General features: G+C 39.8%; 1 protein-coding gene across 2 annotated transcripts in view; it reads left to right on the top strand.

Moving 5' to 3' along the window:
• The window catches only part of MTMR8 (myotubularin related protein 8), a 131,857-nt gene that overhangs the window by 49,428 nt on the left and 55,491 nt on the right, over window positions 1-26,938 (top strand). The window contains exons 2-8 of one of the 2 annotated variants that reach the window (XM_008272713.4): window positions 6,709-6,831; window positions 12,351-12,513; window positions 14,700-14,857; window positions 17,735-17,863; window positions 19,013-19,147; window positions 23,648-23,780; window positions 25,082-25,191. In XM_008272713.4, coding sequence (XP_008270935.1) covers window positions 6,709-6,831; window positions 12,351-12,513; window positions 14,700-14,857; window positions 17,735-17,863; window positions 19,013-19,147; window positions 23,648-23,780; window positions 25,082-25,191 — 951 coding nt within the window. The remainder of the gene's footprint in view (window positions 1-6,708; window positions 6,832-12,350; window positions 12,514-14,699; window positions 14,858-17,734; window positions 17,864-19,012; window positions 19,148-23,647; window positions 23,781-25,081; window positions 25,192-26,938) is intronic. The other variant, XM_051827744.2, reaches the window with a different exon arrangement.

Raw genomic sequence — 26,938 nt, 5'->3', positions numbered from 1 at the left:
TAAGTTTTCCCCATTCAGTATGATGCTGGCCATGGATTTGTCATAAATTCCCTTAATTGTGTTGAGGAATGTTCCTTCTATACCTAATTTACTTAGTTTTCATCATGAAATGCTGTTGTATTTTATCAAAAATTTTTTTGCATTTATTGAGCTAATCATATAGTTTCTGTTCAGCAGTTTGTTAATGTGATGTATCACATTGATTGATTTGTGAGTGTTGAATTTATCCTGCATACAAGGGATCAATCCCACTTGGCCTGGGTGGATGATCTTTTTTATGTGTTGTTAGATTCTCTTGGCTAGAATTTTGTTGAGGATTTTTGCATCTATGTTCATCAGGGAAATTGGTCTGTAATTCTATTTCTCTGTTGCATCTTTTTCAGATTTAGGAATTAAAGTGATGCGGGCTTCATAGAAATAATTTGGGAGGATTCCCTCCCTTTCAGTTGTTTTGAATAACTTGAGAAGAATTGGAGTTAGTTCTTCTTTAAAAGTCTGGTAGAATTCAGCAGAGAATTCTATAGTGAAGACATCTGGTGAAGCCATCTGGTCCTGGGCTTTTCTTTGTGGAGAGGGATTCGATTTCCATCTTGGTTATGGGTCTGATTAGGTTTTGTATCTCTTCATGGCTCAATTTAGATAGGTTGTATGTGTCCAGCGATCTGTCCACTTTTTCTAGGTTTCCCAGTTTGTTGGCATACAGCTCTTTGTAGTAATTTCTGAAGATTCCTTTTATTTCTATTGTGTCTGTTGTTACATTACTTTTTTCATCTCTAATTTTATTGATTTGACTATTCTTTTTTTTTTTTTTTTTTGGTTGGGCCAATAGTGGTTTGTTTTTTTGTTTGTTTGTTTGTTTGTTTTCAAAAAACCAGCTCTTCATTTAGCTAATCATTTGTATTGCTTTTTGGATTCAATCTTGTTGATTTCTTCTGGTTTTTTTTTTTTTGACAGGCAGAGTTAGAGAGAGACAGAGAGAAAAGTCTTCCTTCTGTTGGTTCACCCCCCAAATGGCTGCTACTGCCGGTGCACTGCGCCAATCCAAAGCCAGGAACCAGGTGCTTCCTCCTGGTCTCCCTTGGGGGTGCCTTCCCAGGCCACAGCAGAGAGCTGGACTGGAAGAGGAGCAACTGGGACAGAATCCAGCGCCCCAACTGGGACTAGAAGCTGGGGTGCCAGCACCACAGGTGGAAGAGTAGCCAAGTGAGCTGCAGTGCTGGCCTCTTCTCTAATTTTAATTATTTTTCTCCTACTAGTTTTCGGTTTGGTTTGCTGCTGTTTTTCCAGATCCTTGAGATTCATTGATAGCTCATTTATTTGGTGCCTTTCCAATTTTTTGATGTAGACACCTATTGCTATAAAGTTTCCTCTTATTACTGCTTTTGCTGTATCCCGTAAGTTTTTATATGGTGTGTCATCTTCATTTGTTTCCAGAAATTTTTTGATTTCTGTTTTGATATCGTCTATGACCCACTGTTCATTCAGGAGCATGTTGTTCAATATCCATGTGTTTGCATATGCTCTAAAGATTCGCAAGTTGCTGATTTCCAACCTCATTCCATTGTCGTCTGAGAAGATGCATGGTATGATTTTGATTTTTTTTTAAATTTGCTGATACTTGCTTTATGGCCTAGTATGTGGTCAATCCTAGATAAAGTTCCATGCACTGGTGAGAAGAATGTGTATTCTGCAACTGTAGGATGAAAAGTTCTGTAGGTATCTGTTAGGTCCATTGGGTCTATGGTGTCGATTAAATCTGCTTTTTCCTTGCTAATTTTATGCCTGGTTGATCTGTCCATTGCAGAAAGTGAGGTATTAAAGTCCCCCATTACTAATGTCTTGAAGTCTATGTCTGCCTTTAGATCCCTTAACATTTCTTTTAAACAGCCAAATTCTCTGTGATTAGGTGCATATACATTTATAATAGTTAAATCTTTCTGTTGAATTGATCCATTAATAATTACATAGTTACCTTCTTTGTCTCTCTTAACAGTTTTTGTGTAAAAGTCTATTTTGTATGACATTAGGATGGCTACACCAGCTCTTTTTTGTTTCTGTTGGCATGGAATATCTTTTTCCTTCCTTTCACTTTCAGTCTCCATGCATCTTTGTTGGTGAGCTATGTTTCTTGTAGGCAGCAAATAGATGTTTTTTTTTTTTTTAATCCATTCAGCCAGTCTGTGTCTTTTAACTGGAAAGTTGAGGCCATTTTTATTCAAGGTGACTATTGATAAGTAACGACTTTGCCCTGCCATTTTTCCAGAAATATTCCTATTTTTTTACTTTGAATTTCCTTTGAACTTTTACTGAGAGATTTCCTTCTTTACGTTCTTTTGTAGTGATAACTGTGTTTCTGTGTGCAACACATCCTTAAGCATCTTTTGTATGACTGGATGTGTGCTGACAAATTCTTTCAATTTCTGTTTGGTATGGAAGGCCTTCATTTCACCTTCATTCATAAATGAGAGCTTTGTAGTGCGTAGTATTCTGGGTTGATAGTTTTTTTTTTTCTCTTAAGACTTGGAATATATCTTGCCATTCTCTCGTAGCCTATTGGGTTTCTGATGAGAAGTCCACTGTGAGTCTAATTGGAGATCCTCTGAAAGTAATCATGCACATTTTAGAATCTTTTCTTTATGTTTTACTATGGTGAGTTTGATTACAATGTGTTGTGGTGAATATCTTTTCTGGTTATCTCTATTAGTAGTTCTGTGTGCTTCCTGTACTTGGATGTCTCTTTCTTTCCCAAAATAGGGAAGTTTTCTGTTGTTATTTCACTAAAAAAGGCCTTCTAATCCTTTCTCTCTATCCACACCTTCAGGAACTCCTGGTACCTGTGTGCTAGGTCATTTGGTATTATCCTGTAGATTCCAAACAGTGTTTTTTAGTTTTCTAATTTCCTCTTCTTATTTTTGGTTTGTATAATTTCCTGTTTTTTGTCTTCTAAGTCAGATATTCTTTCTTCTGCTTTACTGATTCTGTTAAGACTTTCCACTGCATTTTTTATTTGTTCTATTGAATTCTTCATTTCATTTTGGTTTCTCTTTAAGATTTCAATTTCATGTGAGAAATTTTCTTTCATATCCTGTACGGATTTCAATAGTTTGTGTATTTGCTTCTGATTACTTCTGTGTTACTTATGATCAATTTTTTTGAATTCCATTTCTTGCATTTCTTCCATCTCATCATCTTCACAATCTAGTATTGAAGTGTTGTGTTCTTTAGGAGGTGTCATTTTGTCTTCCTTGTTCTTTCTTCTTGAATTGGTATGTTTGTTTTTCTGCATTTGTGGGAGATACTCTTTGGTTTCTTATTTTTTTTCTTTTCTGTGGAAGCTTTTATCTTTGTACTATGACTCTGTAGATAAGTGGAGTGTTTACTTTCAGTGAATATCTAGATGCTTGTAATAGGTGTGACTAGGAAGCTCTGTTCAGTTCTCTAGGGTGAAGGTCGTGCCTAAGGTGAGACGCCCAGGTTTGGCATGATAAATCATTTTGTTATTCAGAAGGGAAGTTTATTCTGCTCAGCTGAGCTCCTCTTCTCAAAGGAGAACTGTGCCTGAGCACTAGGCCCAGTGGGTATTATATTCATCCGCTCTGTCCCAAGGACCACACAAAGGATCTGTGCGGTCCTCAGATTCTCCAGCAGTGTCTCTCACCAGGTAACTAGGAAGCCCTGAGCATCTGGAGTCTCCCATTGTGACTGCCCAAAGTCCCAGCCACACTATAAGTCCTCCCACACAGCCTCAGTTTTTTTCTCAGTCTTGGCACAGAAGCCTCCCATAGTCACAAGCTCCTAACCCCCTGTTAGTGTTCCCCACCAGAGTCAGGAGTTTCCACTTGGCTGGTTATTGGGTGCAGACACAGGCTGGCACAGCTGTTATATGTGTCCAAAATGCCACCTGCTCTATCGGCTTGTTATAGGATGCAGTTGTAAAGTGATTGGGGAGAGAGAAACATCTCCATCCTTTTTTTTCTCCTCTTGCTTGGCAGATACACTATCCCCCATGGGGCTCTAAGCCGGGTTCCCTCTGGGCTCTTCCTGCAGCTTTATCCCCAGTGGCTTGGGCTGCTGCAGTCTGGTCTCGCCTCACTTTCCAAAGCTGGTGTGTAGACTCTCAGCTGCTGGAGTCCTGAGTTGTGGGCATCCATGCCCCCCATGTAGGTCCACCATGTCTCTCTAATTTGTGTAGAGTTTCCTCTGCTGTTTTCTCCCTAACTCTCCCCTGAAACTGCACACTCTTTACTATTTTTAAACTATTTTCTGGACTAGAGGAGTAACTCCCTTCCTACCCCGCCATCTTGGAATGACTGAAAATTTATTTGAAAGGCAGAGTGACAGGCGTAGGGGTGGGGGGTGGGGCTTCCATACACTGGTTCACTTCCCAGATGTCTGTAACGGCTGGAGCTGCACTGATCTGAAGCCAGGAGCCAGGAGCTTCCTCCAGGTCTTCCATGCAGATGTGGGGGCCCAAGGACTTGGGCCATTTTCTACTGCTTTCCTGGACATAACAGAGAGCTGGATCAGAAGTGGAGCAGCCAGGACTACAACTTGCACTAGCATTATTTGTTGATATCTGTATGAGAGTCATTCTAACTGGGGTGAGGCGAAACCTCACCGAAGTTTTGATTTGCATTTCCCTGATGGCTGGTGATCCTCAGCCTTTTTTCATATGTGTGTTGGCCATTTGAATTTCATCCTTTGAAAAATGGAGGTTCATGTCCTTTGCCCATTTCTTAACTGGATTGTTTGTTGTTGAGTTTTTGAGCTCTTTATGAATTTTGGATATTAATCCTTTATCACTTCAATAGCTCACAAATATTTTCTCCCATTCTGTTGGTTGCCTCTTCATTTTGTTATGTGTTTCATTTGTAGTGCAGAAGTTTCTTAGCTTGGTATAATCCCATTTGTCTATCTTGGCTTTGATTGTCTATGCTTCTAAGGGTGTTTTCTGAGAAGTTTTTACCTGTGCCAATGTCTTACAGAGTTTCCCCGATTACTAGTTTCCTCTAGTAATTTGATAGTAGCAGGTCGTAGATGTAGATCCTTGATCCATTTTGAGTTGATTTTTGTATAAGGTGTTATGTAGGGGTTTTGTTTCATATTTCTGTATATGGAGATCCAGTTTTCCCTGCACTATTTGTTGAAGAGACTCCCCTTGCTCTAGGAATTGATTTTAGCTCCATTGACAAAAATTACTTGGTTGTAGATGCATGGATTGTTTTCTGGAGTTTCTATTCTGTTCCATTGCACTATGTGTCTATTTTTGTGTCAGTACCAGGCTCTTTTGATTATAACTGTCTTGTAGTATGTCTTGAAATCCGGTATCATGATGCCTCTGGCTTTGTTTTTGTTGTTTAAGATTGCTTTAGCTATTCAGGGTCTCTTGTGTTCCATAAGAATTTCAGCATCATTTTTTCTAGATCTGAGAAGAATGTCTTTGGTATATTTTTTAAAGATTGATTTATTTATTTGAAAGGAAGAGTTACAGAGAAAGAGAGGCAGAGACAGAGAAATCTCCACTAGTTCACTCCCCGCAACAGCCAGAGCTGCGTGGATCCGAAGCCAGGCGCCGGGAGTTTCTTCTAGGTTTCCCATGTGAGTGCAGGCGCCCAAGTACTTGGGCCATCTTCCGCTGCTTTCCCAGGCACATTAGCTGGGAGCTAGAATGGAAGTGGAGTAGCTGGGACTCAAACTGGTACCCATGTGGGATGCCAGCACTGCAGGCAGTGGCTTTACTCTCTTAAGCCATGGTACCAACCCCCTCATTGGTATTTTGATTGGGATTGTATTGAATCTGTAAATTGCTTTGGGTAGTATGGATATTTTGATGATATTGATTCTTCCAATCCATGAACATGGAATATTTTTCCATTTTTTGTGTGTCTTTTTCTATTTCTTTCTTTAATATTTTGTAATTATAATTGTAGAGATCTTTCACATCCCTGGTTAAATTTATTCCAAGGTATTCAAAATTTTCTGTAACTATAGTGAATGATACTTATAAATTCTTTTTCTGCCATGGCCTTGTCTGTATTCAAAGGCTATGGATTTTTGTGTGATTTTACATCTGGCAACTTTACCAAACTCTTTTATGAGTTCCAGTAGTTTCTTAGTGGAGTCTTTTGATTTCTCTGTATATATATTTTTAATCTGCAAACAGGTATAATTGACTTCCTCCTTTCCTATTTGTATCCCTTTTATTTCTTTTTCTTGCCTAAATGCTCTAGATAAAACTTCCATAACAGTATTGAATACAATAGTGAATGTGGGTACCTTTGTCTGGTTCTAGATATTAGTGGAAATGCTTCCAACATTCCCTATTCAATATGATGCTGACTGTGTGTTTGTCATATGTAAGTTATTTACTCTTACTGTTTTTTTCACATATAATAACTGCACCTTCCTTTCAACAAGATAAGTACCTCAGCAAGTTTCTAGGTTCTGTTTTCTACCCACACCTATCTTATGATGTCAACATTGTCTAGAATTTTGACCCCTCCTAGAATAAATCTTTCCTCTTATAGTCTTTATAGAGCTATTTCAGGACAAGAAAATACAAATCATACTAGTTTGCCATCTTGGGAGGTACTGGAAAGCCCCAAAGAAGTTTTTATAGCAAATTAATGACACTTGTCTTTTAATTGTTCCACATCAATCATGCTTGGTGCTTTGATAATTAATTAGTATCTCCCCCACCTCAAACAGGTGGAAAATGTGAAATTACTGGATCGTTATGTGGAAAAGAAACCAGCTAATGGGATTCTGTATCTCACTGCAACTCACCTGATCTATGTGGAAACTTCTGGTGAAACCCGGAAAGAAACATGGGTATGTTCATGAGAAGAATCTTGAAAGGTCTTAAAGAATTGTGCATATATACTTTTTATATGATGGTTTCTTGAAATTTCAAGTAGCATTATTAAATTGCTATAAATCACTTTCTTTAAAGGACCTGTTCTAGAACTCTTTTTATAGTCTCCTTTTCCTTTAAGTTATTGTCTCTAGTAGGTAGTCTCTGCTTATTTTCTGAACCTAGATAGTTGATAAGCAATCTGAAATAATTTAAAGGTATGCTAGTTGTAAATGTAGCCTTGAGAACCAGCAGCATCTGTATCAATTTGAGAGCTTGTTAAAATGCAAAATCTTAAGCCTCAGATTTTTTTAAGTTTATTCATTTTTTATTTGAAAGGCAGGGTGTGGGGCGAGGAGGCAAATATCTTTTATCTGCTAGTTTGCTTCCCAAATGCCTGCAAGAACTAGGGCCCAGGCAAACTTAAGCCAGGATCCAGAAACTTCATCTGGGTCTCCCATGTGTGTAGCAGGGATCAAAGTACTGCTGCCTCCTAGGGTGTGCATTAGCAGGAAGCTGGATTTGAAATGAAGGTGGGACTTGATCCCCCATGCACCTCGTTTATTGATGCAGGTGTCCCAAGTGATGGCATAACCTGTTACATCACAACACCCACCCACAACTTAAGGTGTTTATTTTAAAGATTTATTTATTTATTTGAAAGTCAGAGTTACACAGAGCAAGGGAGTGGCAGAAAGAAAAACACAGAGAGAGGGAAAGACAGAAAGAGAAACAGATCTTCCATCTGTTGTTACACTCCCCAGATGGCCACAACTGCCAGGACTGAGCCAGGCCAAAGCCAGGAGCCTCATCTGGATCTCTGACGTGGGTGCAGGGGCCCAAGCACTTGGGCCGTCTTCCACTGCTTTCCCAAGTACATTAGCAGGGAGCAGGATTAGAAGTGGAGCAGCCAGGACTTGAACCAGGACCCTTATGGGATACCAGCATCACAGGCAGCGGCTTAACCCATTATGCCATTATGCCTGCCTCAAACCTAAGGTTTTGAATTTCTTTGAATTTATTTACTTATTTGGAAGGTAGAATTACAGGGGGAAAAGGAAGTGAGGGATGCACTGGTTTACTTCACAAATGGCCACAATGGCAGGGGTTGGACCAGGCCAAAGCGAAGAGCCTGGAACTCCATCTGGGTCTCCCAGGGGCACAAGCACTTGAGCCATCTTCTGCTGCTTTCTCAGGCACATTAGCAGGTTGCTGGATTGGAAGTGGAACAGCCAGGACTTGAATTGGTGCTTTTATGGGGTGCCGCAGCTCAATCTGTTTTGCCACAATGCTGGTCCCAGGTTTTGAGTATCTAATAAGCATTCAAATGATGCTGATTCTCAGGTCCTATTGACTACACCTTGGGGAGCACTGCTTAAAATCATCTCTCTATCCTAAGATAGGATTTTGTCTTGTATGTGTCTATGTGTGTGAATAATTCTTGTTACACTTTTAAACATTGTTCTCGGCGTTTAGCACCCTTAATTTTTTTCAAAGATTTATTTATTTATTTGAAAGGCAATGTTACAGAGAGGCAGACACCGAGAGAGAGAGAGAGAGAGAGGGAGGGAGCTTTTCCATTTGCTAGTTCACTCCCCAAGTGGGTGCAAGAGCCCGAGCTGGCCGATCCAAAGCCATGAGCCAGGAGCCTCTTCCAGGCTTCCCACGCGGGTGCACGGGCCCAAGGACTTGGGCCATGTTCTACTGCTTTCCCAGGCCACAGCAGAGAGCTGGATTGGAAGTGGAGTAGCCAGGACTTGAACCAGCATCCATTGGAATGCTGGCACTGCAGGTGGTGGCCCTACCCTGTACACCACAGCGCCGGACCCCCTTAGTGTGTATTTATGCCTTCTGTATCTTAAAGCAGCATCATAATCATTAATCAGTAGCATGATTTACGGTTAAACCTCTTCATTTATAAACCTCATAGCATAGTGATTAAGATCACTGTATGCTGAGGTTGAAATTCCAACTGCAACATTTACTGCCTTTGTAATCTTGAGGAAGTTATTTTGCTTATCTGTGTCTCAGTTCCTTCATCTATAAAATAGAAACAATAATACTTTAAATTGTTTTAAAAATTAAGGTATGAGAATTACTAAGTTAGTGTTTGTAAGTGCATAAAACAGTACCTGAGTTGTGGCTAAATACTATTATATAAGCATAAAATAGATTAAATTGAATATGTATGGAAATAAATATTTTTAGAGATTTATTTGAAAGAGTGACAGGGAGAGAGAGAGAGACAGACAGAGGCAGGGATTCCTTCCTCTGATTCACTCCCCAAATGCCTGCAGCAGCCAGGGCCGGGCTAGGCTAAAGCCAGGATACAGGAACTCCATCCAGGTCTCTTGTGGGTGGCAAGAACCCAAGTACTTTAGGCCATCATCTTTTGCCTGGCAGGCTTGTTAGTAGGAAGCTAGATCAGAAGCAAAGATGAGACTGCATCCCAGACCCTCCTATATGTGATACAGCATTCCTAATGGCAGCTGAACTCTCTGTGCCACAACACCCACCCCTGAAAGGTGGTATTTTAATACTTTTTAAAATCCCATCACCCTATGGGGTTGTGTCTTGCTGTCTTTACTATGATGAAAGGAATGCCAAAAAAAAAAAAAAAGGAATTATGAGAACTGATTCTCTCTAGACTCAACTCTGATGGTAATAGGCTATGTGACTTTATGCAAGTTATTCTCTTTCTTGAGTTATCTTCTCATATGTGAAATGAGGTGGTTATATTATATAATTAGTACAGATTCTTCCAATTCAACAGTTTAGAAGACAGTTCTTTAGTATGGTGCCTTAAGCCTGTCTTCTGGCTAGTTGCATTTATAGATGTTGTACATGTCTCCAGATTTGTTCCTGCCAGGTATTATTTCAAACTTCGCAGACTGGGTCTGGAAGAAAGGACTTAAGGTACTTATTTCTGCATGTCAAAGGAGGTTTCTTTACCCAATTAATAGTATTAACAAAGTTCTCCTCTGCCTTAGTCTTTTCCTGATCCCCTTCCCAATTTCATCATAATTGTTTGTCCCTTAATCCTTTTTAAGATTTATTGACTTATTTGAAAGAGTTACAGAGAGAGAATGAGAGAGAGGAAGATCTTCTATCCACTGGTTCGCTCACCAGATGGCTGCAACCACCAGCACTGTGCCAGGTCAAAGCCAGGAGCCAGGAGCTTCATCCAGGTTTCCTCACATGGGTGGCAGGGACCCAGGCCGTTAGCAGAGAGTTTGATTGGAAGTGGAGCAGGTGGGACACGAACTGCTGCCCATATGGAATGCCAGCATCACAGGCAGCAGCTTTACTCACTAAGCCTCAATGCCAGCCTCTGTTCCCTGATCTTGATGATCACTATTTGACTACCCAAATGTACATCCTTCATATTGACTGGCAGGGCATGGATTTATTTGAGATTGGATACATGAATTCTTATTACATTATCAAGAGTTTCTGTGACCCCTCCAAAACTGCCACGGCAGGAATTGAGTTTGAAAAGATAGAAAATTATTCCTGAAAGGAGGGTGTTTGGTGTAGTGGTTAGGACACTTGCCTGTCATGTTGGAGTGCCTGAGTTCAAGTCTCAGCTTTGTTCCCAATTCTAGCTTCCTGCTAATGTGCATCCCAGAAGGCAGCAGGTGATGACTCAAGTAGCTGGGTCCCTGCTGCACACATGGCAGATCTGCGTTGAGTTCCCAGTTTCCAAATACAGCTTTGGGCCAATGTGGTCATTGTAGGTATTTGGGAATTGAATCAATGAATGAGAGCTGTGTGTGTGTGTCTGTGTCTGCCTCTCAAATTAGAAAAAAAAAGAAAATTCTTCCTAGGAACATGTGACTGATCTACATAGTTGCTGCATTCTAGATGGTGGATATGATCGAAAGATTTCATGGAAGAGATGACTTTTCCAAATAAATTGGGTGCTAAGCATGGCATAGGGGAAGAGAAAGGAGAAGAAAGGACAGTGTTGCTCAGAAGACCATTCCAAGCACAGGACAGGAAGTCCAGTGAATGGAAAGAATACATCCAGGCTCTGTACTTGTGGGAAGCATCAGAGATAGGAATAAGAAGAGAATCTCAAAGACTACAATTCAAATTCATGATTCTGTGGCTATTTTGGACATAGAATTGTACTATTTGAATATATTTTCTTTTATGAGTTATCTTTATAGAAACAGTGTGGACAGTGATCATCCTATGTTCAAAGCTTTACTGTCACTAAAGTCTGAAATGTGGGATGTTATTTCCTCCCTAATGTTTCTAGCTAAACTCTAATTCTGGAACTAGATTAGAATTTCTAGAGAAAGAATCTTGGACTTGGAGTTGGACTCCCATGGATCAAATTCTGTATTACTTCTTGAATATGTGGCCTGTGAATCAGGAATTCACTCCTCAGAGATTTGATTTCTTCATTCATGAAATATAGTGAATATATCCCAAAGGCTTTTACATGGTATATAGCTAATGGTCATGGACTACTTAGTGATAAATAAAGCACAATTATTAATAATTATTTATGTTATTTGAAAGGCAGAGAGACAAAGATCTTATGTCTGCTGGTTTACTCCCCAAATGCCTACAACAGCCAGGGCTGGGCCAGGCCAAAGCCAAGAACCAGGAACTCAATCTGGGTCTCTTACATGGGTGGCACTGAGGCAAGTATGTGAGCCATTATGTGCTGCCTCCCAGAGTGATCATTAGCAGGAAGCTGGAATTGGAAGCAGAATCATGATTTGAACCCAGGCACGCCAATATGGGATGTGGCTGTCCCAAATGGAGTCTTAACTGCTGTACCATCTACCTGTCTTATATTAATCATTATTTTAATTAGCAACTTGATAGAACAAACGGAATTTGTTTTCCTCTGTTACAATTACTCTGATTGTAAACTCTACAGTTGATCTGCTAAAATTGTCTTATAAACCCATTAATCTAATAGCCTAAGGACAGAGAAGTTTTCTAACTACAGTTTGCTTCTCATTGCTTTACCACTATTTTTAAAAACTTTATTTATTTGAAAGGCAGAATTAGAGAGAGAGAGAGAGAGAGAGAGAGATCGATCTTCTATCCACTGGTTCACTCTCCAAAGGGCCACAGTGGCTGGGATTGTGGCAGATTGAAGCCAGAAGCCTGGAACTTCCACTGGATCTCCCATATGGGTGCAGGGACTCAGGCACTTGGGCCATCTTCCACTGCTGCTTAGTGGGGAGCAGAACTGGAAGTGGAGCAGCTGGGTCTCAAACTGGTGCCCATATGGCATGCTGGCATCACAGGCAGCGGCTTAACCTGCTATGCCACAACACCAGCCCCTGCTTTACCACTATTAATGCTTTATTTCTGTTTGAAAGAACCTCAGCTGTGTCTTAGAAAAGATGGCTATAAGCTATAGATGTGATTGTATCTCTGTCCATGCTTATAGTATTACTGAGAATCAGACATAATGAGAGTGTTTATTTAATAAATATCTATGTTTATTGTAGTTCTTTTCTTTTTACAGATTGCGGTCCATCACATTGCCACTGTGGAGAAATTGCCCATCACTAACCTGGGCTGTCCCCTGGTCCTCCGCTGTAAGAACTTCCGGGTGGCCCACTTTGTTTTAGACTCTGATCTTGTGTGCAATGAAGTTTATATTTCACTGCTCAAGCTTTCTCAGCCAGGTAGTTATGATAGTATTTTTATGTAAAGCCATTTTGTTTTTTTTTTTTCTGAAATAGTGTAATGGAAAGATTATATAGAGTTAGAGCAGGGTTTGCATCTGGGCTCTGTCATTTAGTAGCTTCATGGTATTTGGGCAATTTATATAACCTCTGAACTCAGCTTTCTCACATGTTAAAGTACAGTGATGGCCGGCGCCGCGGCTCACTAGGCTAATCCTCCGCCTTGCGGCGCCGGCACACTGGGTTCTAGTCCCGGTCGGGGCGCCGGATTCTGTCCCGGTTGCCCCTCTTCCAGGCCAGCTCTCTGCTGTGGCCAGGGAGTGCAGTGGAGGATGGCCCAAGTCCTTGAGCCCTGCACCCCATGGGAGACCAGGATAAGTACCTGGCTCCTGCCATCGGATCAGCGCGGCCATTGGAGGGTGAACCAATGGCAAAGGAAGACCTTTCTCTCTGTCTCTCTCTCTCATTGTCCACTCTGCCTGTCAAAAAAAAAAAAAGTACAGTGAGTTAAAGCTCCCTAAGGGGGATATTTTGACACTTATTTATATTCATGCATTTTTTAGTATATGTAGTATATAGTAGATAATTAAAAGGTATTTTCTTGTCTTGATTCCTGTTCTGCTGGCATTATGTTTGACTTATTGTTCCCGGCCTACCTTTAGTTCCATTTAGAAGACTAGGGTAGTTTATCAGAGTCCTCACTATTGCAGTTACCGCTGCTTCCTCCAGCTTTACCCACTCATTTTTTAAATTTTTTTTATTTTTGACAGGCAGAGTTAGAGACAGAGAGAAAGGTCTTCCTTTGCCATTGGTTCACCCCCCCACAAATGGCCACTATGGCAGATGCACTGCAGCTGGCACACTGCGCCAATCTGAAGCCAGGAGCCCAGTGCTTCCTCCTGGTCTCCCATGCAGGTGCAGGGCCCAAGCACTTGGGCCATCCTCCACTGCCTTCCCGGGCCACAGCAGAGAGCTGGACTGGAAGAGGAGCAACCGGGACAAAATCCAGTGCCCCAACCGGGACTAGAACCCCAGGGTGCTGGTTCCTCAGGTGGAGGATTAGCCTAGTGAGCAGCGGCGCTGGCCACCCACTCATTTCCTAGTCCCCACCCCTAGACAGCTATCATTGTCCTCTCATTTTATTCTGTGGAATCTCCATTCTCTTAGATTTTTCCCTCCCAATTCTCTTCCCTCCTTACCCCAGAATAATTCATCAGTTTTTGATGATAATTCTTGACAGCATTACATAATTACATGAGCCAGTGTTGTATAAGGCTTTGGTTGGCTTCATCCATCTCTGGAAAAATTATTGCCACATCAGTTGGCCAAACACATCAGTTGGCCAAAGTTGTATCTTGTGAAGGGAGAAAGCAGGACTGACAGGGAGAAGGGAAGAGATTGCCATTTATCAGCCAGAGGCTGGTGTTGGCCTGAAGAGTAGAATACAAGAACGTTATTAATGTTGTGCAACATGTTACAACAAGCAGTGCACTTAGGACATAGAAGCTCAGTTAAGAACTTTTGGTAAGGACTGGTTTTTTTCTTCAAATATTATTTATTTAAAAGGCAGAGTTAGAGGGGAGTGGGGAGAGACAGAGAGGTCTTCCATATGCTGGTTCACTTTCCAAATGGCTGCAATGCTAGGGCTAGGCCAAGCAGAAGCCATGAGCCAGGAGCTCTTCTAGGTCTCCCATGTGGGTGCAGGGGCCCAAGCACTTAAGCCATCTTCCACTGCTTTCCCAGATGCATTAGCAAGGAGCTGGATCACAAGTGGAGCAGCTGGGACTCAAACTAGCACCCAAATGGGATGCCAGTGAAGCAGGAGGCGGGTTTAACTGCCCTGTCTCAACACTGGCCCCAGAACTGTTTCTTAACATGTGAAACCTGGAAGCCTCAGTTAAATCTGTTGTACAGAATTCTGTTTTTTTTTTTTTTTATGAAGCCAGGCAGAAAATTTCTTCTTTGCATTAGTGTCACAAAAAATAAACATTTATAAAAGAAAAACCTGAAGCAATATTCTAGCTCTTATTCCTTATATAAAGGCAAACTTGTATAAAAAAACACTTTTTTTCTAAGGCTGTTTGATAAACATTTCCTTTGAGAGAAGGAAATTAACCTTTATTTGCATTGTTTGGTAATCTGAGTTTCATTCATCATTACTTTGTTGTCATATCTATCTTCTCCAGTATTACCTGAAGATCTTTATGCTTTTGCTTATAATCCCAAATCCTCAAAAGAGATGAGGGAAAATGGATGGAAACTGATTAACCCAACATCAGACTTTGAACGTATGGGAATACCCAACAGGTACTGGACCATAACAGATGCTAACAGAAGCTATGAGGTAAGTTTGTTATTGTTATCATTCATTTAGTGTATTTAATTAAAATGGCAGAGTATCAGCAAGCACAGGTTTGAAAAAAGAGAAAGGAAAGCAGTCATAATTGATCCTTTTAATTCAACAGTCAGCCATTCAAAGAACATTGAGTACAAACTGTGCTCAGGTAACTGAGTAAGAGATCTAATGGTCTAAAGCATAGGATGCTGTGGAGCACAGACGAAGGATATAAAAATCAGCCAGAGAAGCCAGAAATAGCCTGATACTTTAGGGAATAGCCTTTTGAAAGAGCTTTATCCTAATTTATGCAGGAGGAGAAGAAAGGAGTTCAGGATGTGAAGTCAGATCATGAGGGGATTCATGACCAAATTAAAGAAATTGAATATTATCCTGAAGACATTTGGGAGCATGAGAGTGTTTTTTGCTGGAAAGCAACTTGAATCTATTTGTACTTTAGTAAGATAACTTTGTTATGAGTGTGGACAATTGTTTTCTAGATGCAAACCAATTTGCAAATGCAGAAGGATGGTAAATGAAGTGATGAGAAACTGAACTAAGACAATGAATGCAGACAGAGAGGAGGAGATGAATTTACAAAAGATATTTAGAGGGCTGGCACTGTGGCATAGCAAGTAGAGCCACCACCTGCAGCGCCAGCATCCCATATGGGCGCCGGTTCAAGACCCAGCTGCTCCATTTCCAATCCAGCTCTCTGTTATGGCCTGGGAAAGCAGTAAAAGATGGCCAAGTCCTACGACCCCTGCACCCACATGGGAGACCCGGAAGAGGCTCCTGGCTCCAGATTGGCCCAGCTCCAGCCATTGCAGCCATTTAGAGAGTGAACCAGCAAATGGAAGACTGACTTTCTCTCTCTCTCTCTTTCTCTCTCTGCCTCTGTGCAACGCTGCCTTTTAAATAAATAAATAAAAGCTTTAAAAAAAGATTTATGTTATAGAATTGAAAGACCTAGTGGATAGTGGTTGTTAGCCTTGATAATGACCACAAGAAGGACATATGATATCCTCGATTTTAGACTTGAGTTTAAGGTAATTAAAGATATATCAAGCTTTTTATATCAAGCATCTGGGTCTTAATCTCAGGAAGGAACTGTGGAATGAATATAGGGGTCTAGGATTATATGGGGGGGTCCCCAAGACTATCCCTCAAAGTCTGTAATTCACTGGGAAGACACATGACTCAACATACAGTCATATTTATGGCTGTGATTTATTATAATGAAAGGATACAAAGCAAAATCAGCAAAGGGAAGAAGTACATAGGTAAATCTGGAGAAAACCTGGTCCAAGCTTCCGAAGTCCTTTCATAGTAGAATCACACAGGACACATTTAATTCCTCCAGCAATGGGTTGTGACAACACATGTAATGTTGTCTACCAGGCAAGCTTATTAGTGACTCAGTGCTTTTAGAATTTTCGAGGCTGCTCACATATACACCCTCTGCCTAGAGTATACCAAAATTCTAAATGCCTACCAAGAAAACAAATGTTCAACGTAAACCACATTTTTTTATACAGTCTATACACAGTAAGCCGCTCTTACCAATTAGGTAGCAGTGAACACCCTCCCAAAAGCCAAGTCCTCAGACGCAGCCAAGTGGGAACCTTGCAGGTAGGCCTGTTCTAAGGATAACAGGCCTGCTATGATAACTTTTCTGCACAGATTCATTGTTAAGTGATATTCCTGAATTTTTGGATCTTTAAGTTTCCAGTGTATCACTACCATAGTAAGACTATAATGACTTTCTGGTAACACAGTTTTGAATATCCACTAAGTGAGGATTAATGAGCTGTCACTTAGCAGGGTTATCTGTGAGGTGGCTTATTAGGAATGAGTAGAGTTGGGGTGAATTCTGTCGAGTTGAAGTCTTCTGAATGAGTTTTGAAATGCCCATGTTTCTCTGGATGCATATGGCCTTCTGAGCTGAGTGGAAAGCTCCATACTTTTCTCTTTGTATGACTTGCTTTTCCAAAGTCTTGAGTCCAGGAAAGGGATGGGTAGAGAACTTCTCAAATGGTCCTCATTCCGAGGACATTGACTAATGAATTATATAGAGGATTCTTAATCTAATTTGTCATTAATTATTTTTGCCTGTTTTTTTTAAATTTAATTGATGTAATATATATTTACAGAATATAGTGGTAAGTTAATGCATGTATACAATGTATAAGGATCAAATCAGGGTAATTAGCATTTCCATTTCCTCAAATAGTATGATTTCTATATGTTGAGAACTTTCAAAGTCTTCTCTGTTTGTTTATTTGATCTATTATTAAATGTTTGGGTATATTTTACATTTAAGAAAGTGATTAGAGTTAATTTTGCATCATCAGATCTGTCCTGTTAACAATATTTTGTTTGTGTCTCTTTGGAAAGTTGTATTTTGTTAACCACTAAGGGCTGATAAATTTGAGAAAATGTGTCCCGTCTTCTTATAGCATATGTCACAACTAAAATGTCAACACCTTCAACCCCCAACTAGTGTTTTACAGACCATCCAGAAATGCATGAAGCAGTTTGCAGTTTATGAAGAAATAAATCATACATCCTTATTCTCTTCTACATGTCTTCTTGAGTTGATTTTTGGTTATATATGTTTCTGCCTATGATTTTAGTTAATCACAAAGTAAATTTTGTTCTTATATGTCTTAGTATTTTTCTTTATGGAAATTAAGGGCATACTTGAAAAAACTCTAAACCAAGAGTATTTTGTTTCTATTTCTGAGGAATGGATGATTCTGAATAGTAAATACCAGGCAGCTAATGCTTGAGTGATTGCCAATGCTAGTCTGTTGCTAGTAAGTGAAAAATGTAATACACACACACACACACACACACACGTATTTGTATTGGTTTATTTTTTAGATATGCGGTACCTACCCTCCTGAAATAGTGATTCCCAAATCTGTTACCTTGGGAACAGTGGTTGGAAGTTCAAAATTCAGAAGTAGAGAACGTGTGCCTGTGCTTTCCTACCTCTACAAAGAGAACAATGTGAGTTAAGCAAACTTTCTAATGAATACTAACTTGCCTCTAGAAGACCTAGGTTTAAGTGTCACTGTTCCACTTTACTAGCTGTGTGACCTCAAGCAAGTTATTTAACTTATCTGAACTTTGGACCTTTGAGCATTTTTGAGAGGGTCACATGAAGGAAAAATAGATATATACTTTGTAAATTGTAAGTATATGTGGCATTTTAAGTCTTCTAATTTGTTTCCTTCCTATGGGTTCCAGCTGGTAAGAAGTTGTGGCATGAAAGGAAACTAGTAGTATATTTGGGGACTATGGCTTGCCACGAGGATACAAAGGCCCTTGATTCTTTTCTACCAGCTTATTTTTTTTTTTTGAGATTATTTATTTGAAGCACAGAGTTACAGAGAGGAGGAGAGAGAGAGAGGAGAGGAGAGGAGAGAGGAGGGGAGAGGAGGGGAGGGGGGAGGGGGGAGAGGGAGAACCTCTTCTATCCTCTGCTATACTCCCCAAATGGGGTTAGACAAGTAGTTAGGTTCTCAAATGGGCAACTGTTCAAGTGCTAAAGAGTATAATGATGCAATTGGGTGCCCTTGTGTCAAGCTATTAAAGTGAACAGATTCCTTAAATCCATATCAAAGTGTAATGAAGTCCATTAACTAATTATATCCAGACAAACTTGTTAAATAGCTATGCTGTTTTTATATTGAAAAGGCTTGAAAATAAACCAGCCCTCTGATTTATTATTAACTCTTGAAACTAAGGAATTCTGTTCTCTAAATCTCTAGATCTTTGCTCTCTTTTGAATTCTGCTACCACTGCTTTCCTCTGGTTTATAAGAGTGATATTACTGCAACTATAATAGTGGGCAATTTTAGAAAAATAACTAGCCCATCATGTATGGAGAGTTGATTTTTATTAAGGAAGCATTCAAGATGTGATTTTTTAGTAGTCTGATTTGCCAAGACTGCGTTGGGAGTCAGCCACATGCCTTTGGGAAGTAGGAGGCTGAGTCCAATATCAGTGAAATGCCTGGACTTTAAAGTCACATATCCCTTCAGTCATTGTCTTGAGTTGATTTTTCTTTTCCCACTACTTAGTAAACCTGGAGTCAAGGAGGATTTTTGACCAGCTGAGACTATAACACTCAACTGATACACTTTTTCCTTACAGGCTGTCATTTGCCGCTGTAGCCAGCCCCTGTCGGGATTTTACACTCGCTCTGTGGATGATGAGCTCTTGCTGGAAGCCATTGGCCAGACGAACCCAGGGAACCAGTTTATGTATGTCGTAGACACAAGACCAAAGGTATCTATTTGTCAGTGACTTCTCTGATATTTCTACTTACTATAATCCTTATCCCCACATATTGAGACTTGTAGTGTTATTAAGTCAGATTTGCGTATGTCAGACATGGTAGAAAATAATTTGAGCAAGCCATTTGGAGCTCCTTTTATAAGCCTGTCACTGACAAGGTACCGTGAACAACTTAGCTTTGCTACCTCAGTAAGACGTCCTGAGTTGAAGGTTCATTGACACATCTTAAATGTGTCACTAAATCTGTTCCTCAACCAGAATTTTTTGTAGTTTTCTGTGGTAGAAATTTACTATCAGAGAAAGAGCTTCAATTTAGACAATGGAAACCTAACTACTACCAGCATATCTTTTTGTAATTAATGTTTTGAGCCATAGTAAGTTAATAATATTTTGCTGTTTCCTGAAGGAGCAGGGATCACAAATCTGACTGCTATGTGATTAACTAAAAATGTTTGGATCTTGTGGCAATAACTTTTTTTAGCACCCAGTACTATTAGCTGATTACGTTTTCCCAATTCAGTGAAGTACAATTTAAATCTTAGTTCCAAAGAATAAGAACAGGGACATAAATTTGCCATAGATTTTGACAGTGGACATGGACTTCTAGCAAATTCCTTTCATCTTTCCTAGAGCTTGATGCTATGTGATTTGTTTCATTGTTTTCCCAGGCTTTGTCCCTTTCAAATGTGTATGTCACTGATGTCCTTAGATCAACCTAAATATCAGCTTAAACTTTTACCCTTGACCTTCAGGCTCCATGGGGGATTGTAGATGAATTTATTGTGCTCCACAAAGCAAGTAAAGGACTGAACCCATTTTCTTAAAGGTTGTCCTTTTTACAAAAATTCTAAAAAAGAAACAATTTTACATAAAATTTGATGTGAGAATGTGGTTGAGGAGGTTTTGTTGCTAAGTAGTGATTGCTAACCTGGGAGTTGAGAGCTAAGCCTAAGCTAGGTAGTTGTGGCTTCAGAGTTCAGCAGTTGGATATGCATGAGACTAAACAGTGGTCTTATACAGCTTGTCTGCCCCATTTTGTGATTCCCCCACTAGCTGTTTTCCAGAGCTACCTAGGACTGACTGCGCCCAAATGAGAAAATAATTTCCCTTTTTTGCTCAGGTATAATCTTTTACTGTTTCAAAAGCTTACTGTTTTATTTCAATGATAACCACCTCTCATATTCTGTTTAAAAATTTTATTGATTTGAGAGACAGAGGAGAGAGACTGATATCCCATCAGCTGGTAAAATACCCAAATGCTCACAGTGACTGGGCCAGACAGAAGGGAACTCAATCCAGCTAACCCACGTTAATGACAGGGTCCCAACTCCCTGCTGCTTTCCAGGGTCTACATGAGCAGGAAGCTGAAGTCAAGAGCCACAGCTGAAACTCAACTCAGGCATACTAATATTTGATACAAGCATCCCATATGGCATCTTAAACTGCTAAGCCAAATGCCTGCCTCTGCATTTGACATTCTGAGATTGGCAAGAGTTTAATCAAGTCTGTACCTTTTATCAAGATTAAATACCCTTAAAATGATGAAGAGAAATATACCAAGCTTCTGAGAATCTAAAAGATTGGGGCCTTTTATTCAAATCCAATATCAGGAAGTTCTCTTTAATAGATTCTATTTTCCTGTCTTAAATCCAAGCAAATTAAGACAGGCCTAGAAATATCTGGAAATCCCCCTTTTCTGGATGGCTAGATTTAAATATTTGGTAGAAACTATATTATAGTGATAGAAATTTGTTCTTAGGAGTTAGACAAATTTGAGGTCAAGCCTTGCCTTCAGTCCTTATCCTTGTGATCTTTGGCAAATTAGTTCACCTTTCTGAAGCTATTTACTTAGGAAAATAGTCCTTACCTTGAGGGGCTATAGTAAAAGTTAGACGAGATAATATATGTAAAGGGTCTGCCACATAGTAGTAACTCAATAAATATTACATTTTCTCTACCTGAACATTAATATGTAGCTGTTTGACCTCAGATCCACTGGATATATTTCCAAAGGGTATATACTGGCATAGGATAGTTACCTACCTTTACCTACCTGTGTTACCTGGCCTACCCAAACCTGGTAGGGACTAGTATAATTATGTTTTGTTTACTGAAGCATCCCTCATAGGAAATTTTGTTGCTTCTAAGTGGTTATTGCTTGCACTTCTACACAGTTTTTTGGTGTTTTTTTTTTTTGGACAGGCAGAGTTAGAAGGTTTTTTTTTTTTAAGATTTTCATTTATTTGTTTCAGAGGCAGAGAAAGACACAAAAACAGAATATTCCATATACTGGTTCATTCCCCAGATGCCCAAAACAGCAGTGCCAAAGCCAGGAATCAAGAACTCAGTTCAGTTTTCCAAAGCAGGTGGCAGGGACTCAAACTACTTGAGCCATTACCTGCTACCACCCAGTGAATGCATTAGCAGGAAGCTAGAATTGAGCAAGAAGCCAGAATTCAAATCCAGGCACTCTGACATGGGACACAGCTATCCCAAGCAGCCTCTTAATTGCTGTACCATACGCCTTCCCCCAACAGGAATTCTTTGGACATTTGTCATTAATTTAATGAAAGCTCACTGAAACTATCAGTGTGATAAAAGATCGAAATCGCCATCATGGTTCTCCATTTAATAAGTGTCTTGCATTCTAAAGAGAATATATTGAAACATTAACTTTATTTCTTTTCCATAAGCTAACATGAATAGTTTATATGCTTTGAGGTTTTTGCATTCCTTTACATTAGTACAAAACTACATATTGGCTACATATGTGCTCCTCCTGCCTTCAGAAATATAAAATACTGGTAGATGAGAAAACAGGCCCAGACAACAGACACTTAATTGCAAGATGACCATCATCATATCTTGGTTATTATTGTATTCATATCTCCTCTCTACGAATCTCAGTTACACCTTACCTTTCTCGGTGTCCTTTTAAAAAATATGTGTTTATTTGAAATGCAGAGTGACAGAGGGAGAGACAGAGAGCTTCCATTTGCTGATTCACTTCCCAGATGGCCACAATGGTCAGGGCTGGCCCAGGATGAAGCTAGGAGCCTGGAACTCCATCTGAGTCTCCATGTGGGTGGCAGGGACCCAACTACTTGGGTCATCTTCCACTACTTCCTAGGAACATTAGTGGGGATCTGGATCAGAAGCAGAGCAGCTAGGACTCAAACAGGCACTCTATATGGGATGCCACCATTGCAAGTGGTAGCTTAACCTGCTGTGCCACAAAACTGGCCCCCCAACTCAATATTCTTCATATGACCTAGAGATACTCTGGTTACTGCAAGCTGTATTCACTGGCTTTTAGATCATGTACCTTTATAATAGATTCATATAGGGAGATAGAGGAAGACCTAGTATATTTGTTTTATTTTTTAAAAAATATTTTATTTATTTGAAAGACAGAGTTAGAGGGAGGAAGAGAGAGAGAGAGAAATATTCCAACCACTGGTTCACTCTCCAAATGGCTGCAACAGCAGATCTGTGCGAGGCTGAAGCCAGGAGCTCCATTGGGGTCTCCCACATGAGTGCAGGGGCCAAAACACTTGGTCCATCTTCCACTGCTTTCCTAGGCACATTAGCAGGGAGCTGGAAGTGGAGCAGCTGAAAGCTGAACCAGTGCCCACATTAGGATGCCAGTGCTGCAGACAGTGGCTTAACCTACTACACCACAGTGCTGGCCCCTGTTTTATTTCATAAACCCTGCTTAAGAAATGAAGGATGTGGCAGCTATAGGATATCTGATCTGAAATAATAATTTTGAGCTGCCCATCACAAACAATTGCTTTCGCATCTAAAAAGACTTTATACTCAGAAACATGTAGAAGTTCAAAAATCTTTACAACTGAGAAGATCTAAAAAGAAGTCTCAGAATGTCAGCACCAATTAATTTTAAATAGCTACTCTAGAAAAATGTCAAAAACATGACTGCATGAGATAAATAACTTTTATGCTCTGAGAAAATTGAAATGTAGATACTAACAGCTGTCTTAACACTATTTTCAGCTTTCAGTAATTCTGTATTACAGAATGTGTCTTATCTGATATAACTTTTTTTTGAATAGGATATATTTTTAAAGCTTTTATTTATTTATTTGAAAGGTAGAGTTACAGAGAGAAAGAAAGAGATCTTCCATCTGCTGGTTCACTTCCCAAATGGCTGTAATGGCCCAAGCTGGGCCAGACCCAAGTCAGCAGCCTGGAATCCATTTGGGTCTCCCAGGTGGGTGCAGGAGCCCAAGGATTTGAGCCATCTTTCACTGCTTTCCCGGGCAAATTAGCATGGAGCTAGATGGGAAGTGAAACAGCTGGGACTTGAACCAGCACCCATATGGGATGCTGACATTGCAGGCAGTGGCTTAACCATCTGAACAGAAATGCCAGCCCTGAATGAGTGGGATTTAAAACTGTTCAGAATGAAGCACTGAGATTGAATCCCGTTCTTTCATAATCTGGCCTTTATTATGTCCTTCACTATTGCAGTTGAATGCCATGGCCAACCGAGCAGCTGGGAAGGGGTATGAGAGTGAAGACTACTATGCCAACATTCGCTTCAGGTTCATGGGTATTGAGAACATTCATGTGATGCGGAGCAGCCTGCAGAAACTCTTGGAAGGTACAGGGATTTCACCTTGGCCAGGCCAGTGGCCATGTCTTTGCATTATTACATAAACGACATGCTTGCCTGATTTGGATTGGGGTGTAACATAAAAAGCAAGCAGATGGGCAGCCAATAAATGATAAGATATTTAACTGTAGTATGAATATAGCTTACATAGTACTGAATTATGGCAGTGATGTTCTGGCAGAAGGACTAATGTATTCATTTTCATAACTCATTGAAGTCTATTTGGGTCTAGCTGCTGTGGAAATAATTTCTCTCTACAGAATTACTGGTATTCAGGGTGGGTAGGCCAACATAACTACTAATGTATTTGGAATTCATTTCTTCATCAAGGTAAGAAACCACTTGATTTAATGTTAGAAGAAGTCACTCTGATTTCATCACTGCTCATGAAATGTGGACCTCAGAGTAATAAAGCTGATATCAGACAACTTCGGTCGTTTGTCATCACTGCTTAATAACTGGGGGAAAGTAGGATTGAAGTTTAACAGTGCTTGGGTTTAGAACATTTCTCTTAAAACTGCTACACAGGATGAACTGATAAACCAACTTAAGAAGGGATCCTCAAAACCTGTATTGTTTCGTTAACTCTCTATTCTTCCTGTTTTCTTCCCTTTTGTACTGGTATAGTCTGCCAGGACCTCTCCCTTACACCACAGAGTGTATTTCCTCAGTCTGCATCCCTTTTACTGTATTTGTGTCCTCCTTCCTTAAGTCTCTTCTGTTTTGTTTTTTTTTTTCTCCCCAGAATGTTCTATAGGAAGAAACTTTGTTTCACAGACTTTTCAGGGAAAAGATTGCCCTCTGCTGGATAACCAGTGCAAAGTACATAAAAGTGTGTGTGTGTGTGTGTGTGTGTGTGTGTGTGTGTGTGTGTTTTCCAACGTGTTGAGACTGCATAGGGCTTCGGGGAGTAGGTAGGTATGTGGGAATAGAAACTGATATTAAGGGCCTATAGTATTAGGAAGAGTGGGTTGGATTAGGATGGGTATTAAATATGCTTTCTAATCAGAGGAGATGTATTTTTCTATAGATGCTGACTCAATCTCTGGTTCTCTAAGGGCTTGGGGGTGGATTCTACAATTTGAGAAAGCAGAGGCTCATGCTGGGAGCTCTAGTGGGCTTTGGCCATAGTCCATCCCTGACTCCCTGTGTGGTTTCACACTAATCATTTAACCCTTCTGTGCCTCAGTTTTCCTCATTTACAAAATGGGGATCCACTTTATCCCCTTTCTTGATGAATAAACTGAGGTGATTGTGAATTTCAATCTCTGCTTCCTTTTCTACCTTAGTTTGTGAATTGAAAACTCCAACAATGAGTGAATTTCTTAGCGGCCTGGAGAGCTCAGGGTGGTTGAGACACATTAAAGCTATTATGGATGCTGGAATTTTCATTACAAAGGTAATAATCAGGACTTTTAAGAATTTGCACTGACTTTAATGATGGGATCTCCTGAGGTGGTAGAGTGACATGGTGAAAGACTATTGAAAAGATACCTAGCTTCTGGACTACTCTGCCACCAGTTTACTGTGTGCCCTTGGGCAAGTTTCTTTCCTCTTTGAGCCTCAGTTTCTCCATTTTTATAACAAGGTGATTGAACAAGAATCTAATGATATAACTCTTACGGGACCCACAGATTTCTTTGAGAATATGATTAATCCCCTCCTCTGAAAAATGCCCAACTATACATTAAGAAAATGCATCTCAATTTCAGGTTATCCACAGACCCTAGCACCTCAAGTTTAAAATAGGAGATCTGTAATGATCCTTCCAGTTCAGTTACTGTGTGATATATTTTTGTATTCTAATGTAATCGTGTGAGCATAACAGTAGATGTGAAATAAATGCAGAGCTGTGTATTGTATGGTTTTCAGAACTTTGTATACAAAGCCACATTTTTAAAATTCTTTGTTTAGGCCAGCCTCCTAATGCAATATGGGCTGGCTTTGTCACACTGTATTTATGCTGACCCACTTATTTAATTCTGACCTCCAGAAACCTGCCCTCTGTATCTTTTGCAAGATGATTTTAGGAAAAAGAATTCAGAGTATAGATTTTATCATCTTGAAGTTTTGTTTTGCATATTAATATATGAGAATTCTCCCTCTTTGCCCCACCTCCATTATTTGGTAGAAGTAAAGAAAAAGAATGACTTTTTACTCCTGTGCTGTTATTTTCTCACTTCAAGTGAGAAAATATGCATATACATATGCATACATATACGTATATATATGCATATGTGCATGTATATATGCACATATATACATATGTGCACACACATATACATATGCATACATATGCATATGTGGTTTCTTGCTTAAAAAATTTCAAGAATGTGTGTAATTGACTGACTTAAATAGCTAGCCCTAATGCTTTTCAGGTTCCTGGTTCTGTTACCTATAGTTTCATTAAAATGTTATTAATATTTACTATGTTACTCTGTCAGTTGTTTCAAGGCCATTTTTTAACCATTCTTTGCACCATTCATTTTTCACCAACCCATAAATCTGTATTCCCTTTCTGAAACCATGTTTATCATACATAAGAGAGAGGGCTGAGGAAAATTTGATAGATAGTACATCTCATAAATATTGGTTGACTTAAAATGAATGAAGAAAAATAGACCTGGAGTTACACAGCTCTTCTGTGCTCCCTATCTCTAGTAACACCTAGCCAATTATCCCAAGCTTAAGAATATGTCAGCCTTGAATTCTTTCTCTTCCCCTCCTGGAAATTGTCAAGTCCTATGAGCTTCAAATCTATCCTCAAATCTATACTTTTTCACCCCAATCTCTACTGCTACTTCCCTAGTTTAGATGTTTGCTGTTCCTTAGTGAAAGTATGATAATAACCTCCTGCCAAACTTGTGTCTAATAGTTGCTCCTCAGTGTGGCCTCCACAGTTATCTTTCTTAAAATATCTGGTGTTACCTTAAGCTCAGAATCCTCCGCTAGTTCTCTATTGTCTATAAAACCCTGTATCTTAATACATATTGCCTTTCACAATCTCACACCAATTTGACAATAGTGAACCTCTTGCTATTCTCTAAAATATGATATACTTTTCTTTTTATCTTTTTTATTATAAAAGCAATGTGTGTACATTGCCACAATAAACATTTCAGAAATATGTAACATAAAATGTAAAC

The sequence above is a fragment of the Oryctolagus cuniculus genome, chromosome X (assembly GCF_964237555.1).
Source record: "Oryctolagus cuniculus chromosome X, mOryCun1.1, whole genome shotgun sequence".
NCBI lineage: Eukaryota > Metazoa > Chordata > Mammalia > Lagomorpha > Leporidae > Oryctolagus > Oryctolagus cuniculus.
The sequence above is the reverse complement of the archived record's forward strand: the minus strand, read 5'-3'. Positions and strand labels throughout refer to the sequence as shown.